The 13903-nt window shown below is 35.1% G+C and overlaps 1 protein-coding gene across 1 annotated transcript in view; it reads left to right on the top strand.

Moving 5' to 3' along the window:
• Nucleotides 1-13903, top strand: part of LOC126881892 (serine protease gd-like) — a 90198-nt gene that overhangs the window by 40980 nt on the left and 35315 nt on the right. The window contains exon 3 of the mRNA XM_050646542.1: nt 13431-13672. Within this exon, the coding sequence (XP_050502499.1) occupies nt 13431-13672 (242 nt within the window). The remainder of the gene's footprint in view (nt 1-13430; nt 13673-13903) is intronic.

Raw genomic sequence — 13903 nt, 5'->3', positions numbered from 1 at the left:
AATTCACACATCCACCATTTCGGGTTGGGAAAAATTTTTCGAATAGAATCAAAGATCCAAAAACCAGTTCTTAGAAATGTGTTTCGCCCTCTTCAACCTCTCTGGGCTTATCAATAAAGATGAGAGGTTGAATATCTTTAGACACATTCCAATCAAAAAACAACATTCGAGACCTAGACATAGAAGGTGCGTAAATCTACGGCAAGTCCGACAATGACAGTCTCAAGTTTTAATTCCCTAATTACTTAAAGTAAGTAAAATCTATGTTTAAAAATATGAGATGTAGATCCTTGAAACACATTCAGTGATCAAAGGATCCAAGGTTAATGGTTTGACGACCACTCGTACGAAATCAAACAGATGAAATAGAGAATGTGGAAAAATCCCCTTACGAACAATTCACACATCCACCATTTCGGGTTGGGAAAAATTTTTCGAATAGAATCAAAGATCCAAACACCAGTTCTTAGAAATGTGTTTCGCCCTCTTCAACCTCTCTGGGCTTATCAATAAAGATGAGAGGTTGAATATCTTTAGACAAGGATCTACATCTAATTATGTGTTTCAAGGATCTACATCTCATGTTTTTAAACATAGATTTTACTTACTTTAAGTAATTAGGGAATTAAAACTTGAGACTGTCATTGTCGGACTTGCCGTAGATTTACGCACCTTCTATGTCTAGGTCTCGAATGTTGTTTTTTGATTGGAATGTGTCTAAAGATATTCAACCTCTCATCTTTATTGATCAGCCCAGAGAGGTTGAAGAGGGCAAAACACATTTCTAAGAACTGGTGTTTGGATCTTTGATTCTATTCGAAAAATTTTTCCCAACCCGAAATGGTGGATGTGTGAATTGTTCGTAAGGGGATTTTTCCACATTCTCTATTTCATCTGTTTGATTTCGTACGAGTGGTCGTCAAACCATTAACCTTGGATCCTTTGATCACTGAGTGTGTTTCAAGGATCTACATCTCATGTTTTTAAACATAGATTTTACTTACTTTAAGTAATTAGGGAATTAAAACTTGAGACTGTCATTGTCGGACTTGCCGTAGATTTACGCACCTTCTATGTCTAGGTCTCGAATGTTGTTTTTTGATTGGAATGTGTCTAAAGATATTCAACCTCTCATCTTTATTGATAAGCCCAGAAAGGTTGAAGAGGGCGAAACACATTTCTAAGAACTGGTGTTTGGATCTTTGATTCTATTCGAAAAAAATTTTTCCCAACCCGAAATGGTGGATGTGTGAATTGTTCGTAAGGGGATTTTTCCACATTCTCTATTTCATCTGTTTGATTTCGTACGAGTGGTCGTCAAACCATTAACCTTGGATCCTTTGATCACTGAGTGTGTTTCAAGGATCTACATCTCATGTTTTTAAACATAGATTTTACTTACTTTAAGTAATTAGGAAATTAAAACTTGAGACTGTCATTGTCGGACTTGCCGTAGATTTATGCACCTTCTATGTCTAGGTCTCGAATGTTGTTTTTTGATTGGAATGTGTCTAAAGATATTCAACCTCTCATCTTTATTGATAAGCCCAGAGAGGTTGAAGAGGACGAAACACATTTCTAAGAACTGGTGTTTGGATCTTTGATTCTATTCGAAAAAAAAAAAAAAAAAAAAAAAAAAAAAAATTTTCCCAACCCGAAATGGTGGATGTGTGAATTGTTCGTAAGGGGATTTTTCCACATTCTCTATTTCATCTGTTTGATTTCGTACGAGTGGTCGTCAAACCATTAACCTTGGATCCTTTGATCACTGAGTGTGTTTCAAGGATCTACATCTCATGTTTTTAAACATATATATATATATATATATATATATATATATATATATATATATATATATATATATATTATAAAACGAAAAGATTTCTCTGGTATACAGAAGAAATCTTTTCCGTAGCGGACGCGAAAATGTAAATTTCAAAGTCTTCATAAAAGACGATGAACGACAAAAGACACCTCTTTGTGTCACAGATTTGTCTACAAAGCCACGTTATTCGCTACACATTCGTCAATAACGGAGAAGAACCGTGATATGAAAGGAAACGGCAATTGCATTTTATTTCACTTCGACCACCACCGATATTCTACACGACGTGTTTCGAGCTCATGTCAAGCTCTCGTCAGGAACATCTAGGTGGATGGTCGAGGTGTAAGAAAATGCTTTTGGCCTTTCTGGTAATAATAAAATTTTTCTTACACCTCGACCATCCACCTAGATGTTCCTGACGAGAGCTTGACATGAGCTCGAAACACGTCGTGTAGAATATCGGTGGTGGTCGAAGTGAAATAAAATGCAATTGCCGTTTCCTTTCATATCACGGTTCTTCTCCGTTATTGACGAATGTGTAGCGAATAACGTGGCTTTGTAGACAAATCTGTGACACAAAGAGGTGTCTTTTGTCGTTCATCGTCTTTTATGAAGACTTTGAAATTTACATTTTCTCGTCCGCTACGGAAAAGATTTCTTCTGTATACCAGAGAAATCTTTTCGTTTAATTAATATAGATGTCGTACCAAGTGTACTGAAGTCTGGTTATTTTATTATTACCAGAAAGGCCAAAAGCATTTTCTTACACCTCGACCATCCACCTAGATGTTCCTGACGAGAGCTTGACATGAGCTCGAAACACGTCGTGTAGAATATCGGTGGTGGTCGAAGTGAAATAAAATGCAATTGCCGTTTCCTTTCATATCACGGTTCTTCTCCGTTATTGACGAATGTGTAGCGAATAACGTGGCTTTGTAGACAAATCTGTGACACAAAGAGGTGTCTTTTGTCGTTCATCGTCTTTTATGAAGACTTTGAAATTTACATTTTCGCGTCCGCTACGGAAAAGATTTCTTCTGTATACCAGAGAAATATTTTCGTTTAATTAATATAGATGTCGTACCAAGTGTACTGAAGTCTGGTTATTTTATTATTACCAGAAAGGCCAAAAGCATTTTCTTACACCTCGACCATCCACCTAGATGTTCCTGACGAGAGCTTGACATGAGCTCGAAACACGTCGTGTAGAATATCGGTGGTGGTCGAAGTGAAATAAAATGCAATTGCCGTTTCCTTTCATATATATATATATATATATATATATATATATATATATATATATATATATATATATATATATATATATATATATATATATATATTAAAAACCTCTCTTGTTGTCCAGTCCTTTCCGACTCTCTTAGCGCAGTCAAAGCTATGCAAAATATATACCATAAACACCCCAATGAGAAAAGAACCAAGGCCGAACTAATGGAAGCTCAAGAAAGTTTCAGAAGAATCCACTTCCTGTGGATACCATCCCACATAGGCATAGAAGGAAATATGAACAAGCAGATACTAGTGCGCGTAACGCTATCACTAATGATGCATCAGAAAGAGAGTGTTGCTAGCGATCTAAAAGTACATTTCAAAAATAAAGTGTTAGTGCGTGGAATTCAATTATTGTTCCAAAGGTTTAATTGTCTACAAATTGTAATTAATTTTTACCAATTTTCGATTTAATATTGTTACAAATGTTACAGAAATGTCGCTAATAACCTTCGGGTGGATGCGACTTTGTCTAAATAAAAAAAAAATCAAAGAAAACAACAAATGCTAAATTATTGAAGAACAAAAATTAGCTGTTTACCTTCTGCTTCTAATTTACTATATCTCGTTTTTAAAATAGGAGAAGTAGTTCAAATTTACCGCGCCGTAATGCCTGTTTGTAATTGGTAGAACCGCAGACAAGTTTACTCCACTAAATTTAGAAATTTTGACACTATTTACATTTATGAAATTTTGACACCATTGACATTTAAAGTTTATAGATTAATTAAGTTAAATCGGCCATTTTTTGTTTTCTGCGTTATTCCTTTAATTTTTAGATTTTTAGTCTGCATTTAGATACACAGTGATGAGCGCGCTAATAACCGGCAAAATAGCACAAAAGATGGAAAACATAATACATTGCGCAACAAAAAGAGATGAAACTAGTGGAGATGGAAATGATCGTTATAAACGTATAAATTAACATTATATTACATAGTTTCCCACCTTTAGGCGTATCAGAGGAGTATGACAACTGTCACTGTGACAGTAGAATTTTATAAAATACTCCTGTCACAGACGTTTAAAGGTGGGAAACTATGTAATGTAATGTTATTTTATACGCTTATACCGATCATTTCCACCTCCACTAGTTTCATCTCCTTTTTTCACGATGTATTATGTTTTCCATCTTTTGCGCTATTTTGCCGGTTATTAGCGCGCTCATCACTGTATAAAAAACAGTTGTTTTTAGAATTCTTCAGCGATGTATTAGTATCCACAATTAGTACGTTCTTTAACGCTAAAATATTGCAAAACATCTAAATTTTAAAGAACCACTTGAATTGACATGAAATTTGTCATACACATAACTAACAAGTCAAAGAAAAAAAGTGATATTGTGCCGATGTATGTTTTTGCCCTTGGGGTGGCTTTCACCCCTTTTCGGGGGGGGGGGAATATACGTCCAAAATAAGTCCGGAAATGGATAAACTAATAAGTTCTAAGTAACATTTGTTCTATAGAGTTTTTTCATTAAGTCAATACTTTTCTAGTTATCTACGAGTGAATATGTTAATTTTTCAACAAAATAACCACGTTTTTAGACGGTTTTTCGCAAAAACTCTAAAAGTGAGTATTTTATCTAAAAAAACATTCTATGGGCCATTTCACGAACATACGCTTGTTTTGGATTACTTCGAAAACTACTCGTTTTACTGTGAAACTTTGGTCTCTACCATACTTTGGTCTATACCATAGAGAATGCCTTGTTGTTATTTCTCTATGGTGCAACATAAGAATTACGAAAGTAAATGGCGCTAATAATTATTCCAATAAACAAGAATGTAATTTCCAATTTACTTTCGTTCTTCTTATTTTTCACAGTAAAATATTCGTTGTCGAAGTAATCCAAAACAGGCGTATGTTCGTGGAATAGAGTATAGTAAAAATATAGCCTGTAAAAATGTAAACAAAATGGGGTATGTATATGTATATGCATGAAGCCTCTAGACCTAGACCTCGTAGAAGCAGAATTATAGATAAATTAGGTTCAAATTCGTCAAATTCTAAATCGAATATTTTAACATGAAATAATAAAAAAATTAAGCACTTTTTAGGGAAAATTCATGACAACTTTTTAATAGTGTTTAAAAAAAGCTTTATTTTTGTTGTTTAAAAAAATATCTAGCATCAAAAGTAAACAAGTTACGCTCAATATAAAGTTGGTCCCTTTTTTTTGGTACAAAAATCGGGAAAATCGCCCCCTAATTAGCATCTAAAATGAACTTAATCGTTACCACTCCAAGTTGCTATATGTATTGTTTATACCATCTGTAAGTTTCATCGGTTCAACGTCCTTATTTTTGAAAGGACTGTAGTTGAAAGTGCTTGAAGGAGTCACTAATCACGAGTGTATGTACATTTTGAACGGCCATATCTTAGCCAATTTTTGTCTAACAGAAAAACAAAAAAATACAAAATATTCAGAAAAGCAAATCCAACATTTTTTTTACTGTTTGTGAGTTTTGGTATTTCGAATAATTTTTAAGTAATTTTGAAAAAAAAAAACATTTTTTTTTAAATTAAAAATTTTATTTTAAAACCAAATTTTTTCAAAAGTAAGCACTTTGACTCGATGAAACTTACAGATCATATAAACACAACATAAATAAAGCAACTTGTGAAGCGGTATCGTTTGATTTCATTTTAGTTGCTATTTAGGGGATGATTTTCCGGATTGCTTTTTGCCAAAGCAAAAGGGGCCAACTTTAGTTTGAGCGTGATGTGCTTAAATTTGATGTCAGAAACTTTTATTGTAAAAACAGAAATAAAGCTTTTTTCAACAGTTTAAAAAAGTTGTAATGAGTTTTCTCCAAAAAGGGCTTAGTTTTTTTGGATATTTCACGTTGTAATATTCTATTTGAAATTTGGCGAATATAAACCTAGTTTTCATTAGCTATAACTCTGCTTCTATCATGTCTAGAGACTTCATGCATACAGCATTTTGTTCAATTTTCTATAGGCTATATGTCTGCTTGAAATGTTTTTTTCGATAAAATACTTACGAAAAAGCGTCTAAAAACGTGGTTATTTTGTTAAAAAATGAACATATTCACTCGTAAATAATTCAAAAAGTATTGACTTAATAAAAAACTCTATAGAACAAAAGATGCTTAGAATTAGTCAGTTTATCCATTTCCGCACTTATTTTGAACTTACCCCCAGGGCAAAAGCACACATTGGCACAATATCACTTTTTTCCCTAATATGTTATATATGCGTGTGCCAAATTTCATGTCAATCCAAGTAGTTCTTTAAAATTTACAGCAAAAACCGTGAAAGAACGGCCAACCAAAAATGACCAACCAAAAAAGAAGATAAATCTGTTGATTTTGCTGGTTACATTACTGGATGTGAATCTGTCTTTTGTGTTTACTCCTCCTATTTTAAAAACGAGGTAGGTACTTTTAAAAACGAGGTACCTATAGCTGTTTTTTGATTATATCATGAAACATTAATTTATCATTAATCACGAAATGGTCATTTTCCACTAAGTACTTCTTCTTTTAAATTTTGATTTAATCGTTTTCTTCCTATTTCTATCATCTTTTTACCAATTAACTCATTTATTATGCATTTTAAATATAAACGATAGGACTTTTTAACGCTTCTCATGTGTTTCGAGCTTCTGCCATATTTCGTATATACCGTGTATATTATTAATATATGACATATGACAGAAGCTCGAAACAAATTAGAAGCGTGGAAAAGTCCTATAGGGAACTTGCATAAAATTTTAAATTCGAAAAGAATGCTATAAATCACAATCGAACATAGTTTAAATATATAGATATCAAAGAATAAAAGTTGCTTTTGTCTTTCGTTTGGCTCCTAAAAACGATTAAAATCGAGAGAAAATTCAAATTACAGCAGCCAGTCCAAAACGCACCCTCATTGATCGTGACGTCATAAAGTTAAAAATGTTCAAGTTCCACGCCATTAATTCATTGCGTTTGATATTCGTTTACTTTTTGTAGTCATTTTATGGTGTAGGTACCTATCTCAGTTTTGTAAATCTTTAGATAGTTGCTGCGAACTATATATTTCATAATATTTGAGTGTTTTTGTTAAGACAATTTTTTTAAAATGACTGAAGAGGGCTTTTCTAAAGGGCAGCCTAATAACTTACCCATTATGAACATTTATCTTTATTATTATGATTAGTTTATTTTAATTTTATAGTAAAACAGTTCCAGAAAAATATTGTGTAGGTAAATATCATTCAATCTCTAATGTAGATACGGTTCCATGACATCTCGTAACGCGACAGTTCGTAACCGGACAGTTGGTAACGGACAATTCGTAACAGCGACAGTTCGTAACGGCGACATTTCGTAACGGCGACAGTTCGTAACTATACAAATTCGTAACGGATAATTCGTCTTGTTTCAGAATATAATAAAAGTAGTTATACCAAGTATTAAAGTATTACAAGCCATCCCTCTTATCAACTATAACCGTTGATTGAATGCCCCAAAGCTATTACCAATCACAAGGTTTATTATAATAACAGGTAATTATAATATTTCCTTTAGGGCTTCCAATCCCGCAGCCTGAGTTCAATCTCGGTATTTGCGGGACTACGAATTTTCAATCCCGCGGGATCTCGGTATTTGCGGGATCCCGCATATTGAAAATAGTCATATTTATATAAGGCAAATAAAACAGTAAATTAATCAACTAAGTCCACATTTATTTAAGTATGACTATTAGTATGAGATTTAAACTGTTTTTTCTTCACAAAAAACAGTAACAAATACTGCAAAAACAAAAAATCTATCTTCTTCAAAAAATACACCAACGAAATTTTAAAAATCAACCAAAAAACCCATTTTCAACTAAAAATTAATGTAGTTTACTAATTTAGTTGCTATATTACTTAGCTATAAATAACATTATTATTTAGCTAAAGCTTTCAATTAAAAATGTTTGCAAAGGAAACACAACATATTGGATGGTATGAATAAAAATGGAGTATAAACTCCGAGTACGTTCTCATGAGTATGAGAATAAAGTAAAAGTTTATACTACATTTCATATGAATAAAAATATGTTGATGTGATGAGTTTCTACTCATCGTACCTAAGAGTAGATACTACCGCGTGGAGTATGTACTTACTCTAAAATTTGGAGTATAAACTACATTCTCATTTTTATTCATATGAACCAATATCTAAATCAAAACTGTCATCTGCCAAAATCCTGTGTATGTTAGACACAATATAGCCAGCAGCAGAAAATGTCTTTTCGGCGTCCATACGTCAACGGCATTCCTTTTTAGGCTTTAGATGTAAATGTAAGATATTTTCCCATTGACTCCCAAGATTCATAGAGAGTCATTTCTATTTTAATAATGGACTCAAGTGTATTAGCTCGAGATGGCGAGGGGCAAATAAATATTACATGCTGACGATATAGTGAACTCTAACTCCTGTTGCAATGTAAGATCAAGATCGGAACCCGATGATGGAACCTCTACATTGTTTCAAGTGCTTCTTAATTGATCAGCCTCTTCGTCATCAGTGCTCTCAGATAAATTTAAAAGGCTGCAGTTCATTCCAGTTACAAAATCATTAATTTCTTTTCGAAGTAAACTTTTCGGTGGGAGATGAAAAGTTTCATCGTCACACTACGCTTGGTAACTACGAGGCTTTTGGAGATAAATCAGTAGTGCAGTCACATTTATACGTCGCGTCGTTGTAAAATACGGCGCAAAGACAAAGCTAATTCTGAAGCTAACCTTGAATAATTTTTTTCCAGTTTTCTAATAATTTTGAGCAGCAGCAATGTACACTTTTTTCAGTCCCGCAAATCCCGCGGATCCCGCGCCTGTAATCCCGCATCACGCGGGATTGGAAAATGACGCGGGATCCCGCAATACCGAGATCTCGGTATTGCGGGATTGGAAGCCCTAATTTCCTTTACAAAATGTTTATTTAAAACGTTTGGAATGTCTAAAGACGGTTGTCAGATTAAAGATTTCAGGAATTAAGTACTTCATTGTTCCTTTGCCTGGGTATATGCAAAAAGGAACAATAAGAGTGATAAAATTTTAAAAATAATGTTAAAAGTTTCTATGTATTTAAACATATTTGTTTTGTGTTTAAAAACTTTTAAATACTCTGAAACACGAAATATAAAATGTGTTAAGCCTGTTTATCCGTATTGATTCGTTAAATTGATAAACATAATTTCAATTATAACTGTATTAACAGTTAGTTTCCACGTTAACAAAAATAAACATAATAATAAAAATAATAACATGTAAATAAGGTCTTTAGGTTACACTAGAATAGTAATTATTTGTATTGCGGTTACGTGGAAGAGCGCTTCTTAGCTGGTGTTTCTAGGAACATCATCTAAGAGCGAACGTCGCCTTTTGCTTTATTATAATTATTACTGTTTGTCTAGTTTGTATTTTTTTTTGAAAAAAAAAGCAATAAAGTCATCCAGATTTAGCCATACGGCTCACACTCCCTCTAAGGGGAAAATTGACTCATCCCAGATACCTACGGTATCAAAAGGATTGAGCTCTGGTGGGACTCTTTCCGTGTTATCGAGCCCTAGGTGACTTGGTATGCAGGTGTATCTCCCAAAAATTTTCGTACACATCTGGCCGTTGCGAGTAGTACAGCTTTCTGCATGGCCTTGTAAATATGTTCATTTAGACCCAGCCTTTTTATGCTTTCGAGGAGGTTCTTCGGAATGACTCCAGTAGTAGATATAACAATAGGTATCGTCTGGGTACTTTGCATTCTCCATTGCCTTCGTATTTGAATTTCTAGATCTCTGTACTTCGCGATCTTTTCAGTGAATTTACTACGTAGATTATTGTTGTTAGGTATCGCCACATCAATTAGTGTTGTTTGTCTTGTTAATTTATTAACTAGTACGAGATCTGGTCTATTATGTGCCACTGTTTGGTCTGTGAGCACAGTGCGGTCCCAGTATAGCTTGTAGTTGCCATCCTCAAGCATACTCTCAGGGACGTATTGATAATACGGGAGATGGTCCGTTTGGAGAAGTCCCAGCTTGATAGCTATCTCTTGATGAAGGATTTTTCCCACTGCGTCATGCCGTTCCTTGTATTCAGTTGCAGCAAATGCCTGGCAGCCCCCTGTAAGATGTTGGATGGTTTCTTGGGCTTGACATCCATATCGGCATCTGTCGTTTTGAACCTGAGGGTCTTTGATGATATATTTCAGGTAGTTTCTGGTTGGTATAACCTGATCCTGAATGGCCAGTAATGAACCCTCCGTTTCAGGGAACATCTTTCCTGATGTCAACCAGTAGTTCGACGCTATATTGTCGACATAATCTTGGCTGACCTCATTGGGATGTCGCCCGTGCAAAGGTTTACCCATCCAGGCGCGCACTTTTTCGTCCTTAGTAAGGTGGTTTATGCGCAGTTCTGCTTCCCTCAGTTTGATCGGTGTTGTGTCATCTACTGCGCAGATAGCGCGATGTAGAGTAGATGTCTCAGACTGCATCTGAAAATAAGTTCTTAAATTAGCAATTTGTTTATCTAATTGCTCACCTATATCCATAAGTCCTCTTCCTCCTAAATACCGGGGTAATGTCGTTCGTTCTACTGCACTTTTAGGGTGGTGTTTTTGTGCCTTTGTGAGGTGTGTTCGTACTTTTCGCTGAAGATTTTCTATATCCGTTTTTGTCCACTTAACAATACCAAATGAATAGCTAAGCGCGGAACAAGCGTAGGTGTTTAGTGCCTTAAACAAATTTTTACTGTTAAGCTGTGAACGAAGCAGCTGTTTTACCCTTCTTATAAACTCAGTAGTTATCTCAGTTTTCATTTGCTTATGGTCAATTTTCCGCGCCTGCTTTACTCCAAGATATTTGTACATATCGTTTTCGCCCATGGCCTCGATGTTCTGGCCATTTTGCATATCGAATCCACCGGGCTGTACCTTTCCTCTGACTATATTCAAAACACGGCACTTGTCTAGACCGAACTGCATACTAATATCATTAGAGAATGTTTCTACAGTTTTTAGCATCTCTTCTAGGTGTTCTCGAGTGGAAGCCATTAATTTCAAATCATCCATATACAACAGATGATTGAGCTTCGCTACTACAGTATTATTGCTTTTAATGCTAAAACCTGAGTCAGTGGAGTTTAATAGCTGGGTAAGGGGGTTCAAAGCTAAACAGAACCACAGTGGACTCAACGAGTCTCCTTGAAACAGGCCCCGGTTGATTGCGATATTTTCGGTTTCAATATTTTTTTCACCAGGTATTTGGAGGTGAATTTTAGTCTTCCAATCTCTCATTATATGCCTTAAAAAGGTCACTATGTTATCATCGTCTTTGTATATTTTCAAAATATCTATTAGCCATTCATGCGGTACTGAATCAAAGGCCTTTTTATAGTCAATAAAAGCAGTAAAAAGGTTCCTTTTTTTAGTGAATGCCTGGTTAGAAATGACTGAATCGATGATAAGCTGTTCTTTGCAACCCATGGAACCCTTAGCGCATCCTTTCTGTTGAGGCTCTATGATATCGTTTAGAGCACAGTGTTGGTAGATACGCCGGGTTACACAGGATGTGACCAATTTATACAAAGTTGGAAGACAAGTAATTGGGCGGTACTTGGATGGATCTTGGGTGTTATTTTGATCCTTGGGTATTAAATAAGTAGTTCCCTGAGTTAGAAATGATGGTAATTCCTGCGGATTAGAAATAACATAATTAATTAACGTTGATAAGCACTCATGAATACTCCAAAACTTTTTAAGCCAGAAGTTCTGAACTCCGTCTGGTCCAGGAGATTTCCAGTTATGAAGCTCTTTGATGACATTTGAGACTTCTTCAGTCGTGAATGGTTCGTAGTTAGCAGTGACGTAGTGGTGACAGTTGTGCGTCGTATCTTCTATCCAGCCAGCATTGTTGTTAAAAGCAGCTGGCGTGGAAAGTTGATTTCCCCAAAACTCATGAATTTCTTCTTGGCTTGGGTAAGACTTGTCGACACTTTCTACGGTGGAATTGAGTTTTCGGTAAAACGCCTTCTCAGAGTTCTCCAAAAGTGCATTGTCACATTTTCGGTTGTTACTAACTTTATACCTTCTTAATCGTCCTGAATAGACGGAGAGTTTTTGTTTTAATGTATCCAGACACTGTTGGGCTGTGTTATTTTCTGGATCGTATCTCGAGTGTCTTGCAGTGCTCCGCATTATTTCTTCAGCTCTCTTAATGACTTTTCTACTTGTTACACCTCTTATATATTCTGTGACTTGACCAATATCCCTACGCAGTAATTCAATTTTTCCGAGAAGTCTTTTTTCCCATGGTGCAATTCTGTTACCAGTCCTTCCGTTATTAGTACCCCGTCGTGTTCTGATCTTAACGCCCATTACATTGGCAATTGCTGTTGCTGCACAATATATTAGCATATGCAGGTATTCCAATGTGTGGGCTTCTACGACATAATTGGGTAGGACTTCAGTGTTCACAATTTGTAACAGCGCACCTAGTTTCTTACAAGAGTTTATTCGTGGTAGCGGTGGTCTGCTAAGTGGATTTGTTCCATTAAACTCTTGTACGGCACGAGCCATTTCGTTTTCTAGACTATGGCGCAACTCGTTGTTTTCCTGCTGTGTATTGTCAGGTTGAGTTTCTGGTATGGGAATCTCAGGAATCTGCTCCTCAAGGATTTCATTAGTGATTTGATCTAAAACTAGGTCTTGGTTATTAATCTCCCGTTCGACTTCGCTTTTGATGGCATCGCGTCTAGTCTCTGGGATAAGATTATTTCTTATGATTAGTCATATTAGTCATTATTAGTCATTATTATTATTATTATTATTATTATTAATTCAATTTGGACGTTACGAACTGTCGCTGTTACGAATTGTCCGTTACCAGCTGTCCGGTTACGAACTGTCGCGTTACGAGGTGTCTGGTCACGTGTAGATACATATGTTTACCAGAATATACCAAAAGTTCTATTAATAACAACTATTATACAACACTTTTAAAATTTTCTTTTATTTTTCTTATTATTTTATGGATTCAATACTATTTCTTCAAAAACTGTGTCAAACTCCAATATACACAAAATTGTATATTCTTTTATATGAGGCAGAAGAAATGTCATAACAATATATTACGATATGACATCACAAGTGTTCGCCAGCTTTTTCGATCGTTTGAAATGATTTAAATACACAGAAGATTTTAAATTAGTACTTCTAGGTTAAATGTTGGAAATCTTATTTTTAAACGAAACCGAACATTATTAGGTAATAAAATAGAGACGTGCAAGTTTCCTAATATATTATCTTTACTGTTGTAGAATCGGCTGGGCGTAGTAACATCGGATGACGACAATATACAATTTACTATAAGGAATAAGAACCAAGAAATAACAGCCGGTCAAACCTACAACGCAGAAATTTTTGTAGTTTATGATACCTTGTATGACTTAGAACCTCCACGATTGGTGAAAATTAAGTTCAACGGTAAAAAAATATGTTCTCGTTCCGAAGAGGAAAAAGTTAGTACTACAAAAGTTGTTGCGTCCCATGATTTTAAGAAGTAAGATGCCAATTAATTACTATTAAGACGATTTAGTTTTAAGTTAATTTAAAAAGTATTTTAATTGCTAACTGTATTGATGCATAATATGCTAATGTCTTCACAGATCTCTCTTTCTCTCTCTCTCTCTCTCTCTCTCTCTCTCTCTCTCTCTCTCTCTCTCTCTCTCTCTCTCTCTCTCTCTCTCTCTCTCTCTTTCTCTCTCTCTCTCTCTAACGCTTTCGCGTCTCG

Source organism: Diabrotica virgifera, chromosome 3, assembly GCF_917563875.1.
Source record: "Diabrotica virgifera virgifera chromosome 3, PGI_DIABVI_V3a".
NCBI lineage: Eukaryota > Metazoa > Arthropoda > Insecta > Coleoptera > Chrysomelidae > Diabrotica > Diabrotica virgifera.
Note: the sequence above shows the minus strand (reverse complement) of the source record. Positions and strands in the feature narration are given on the sequence as shown.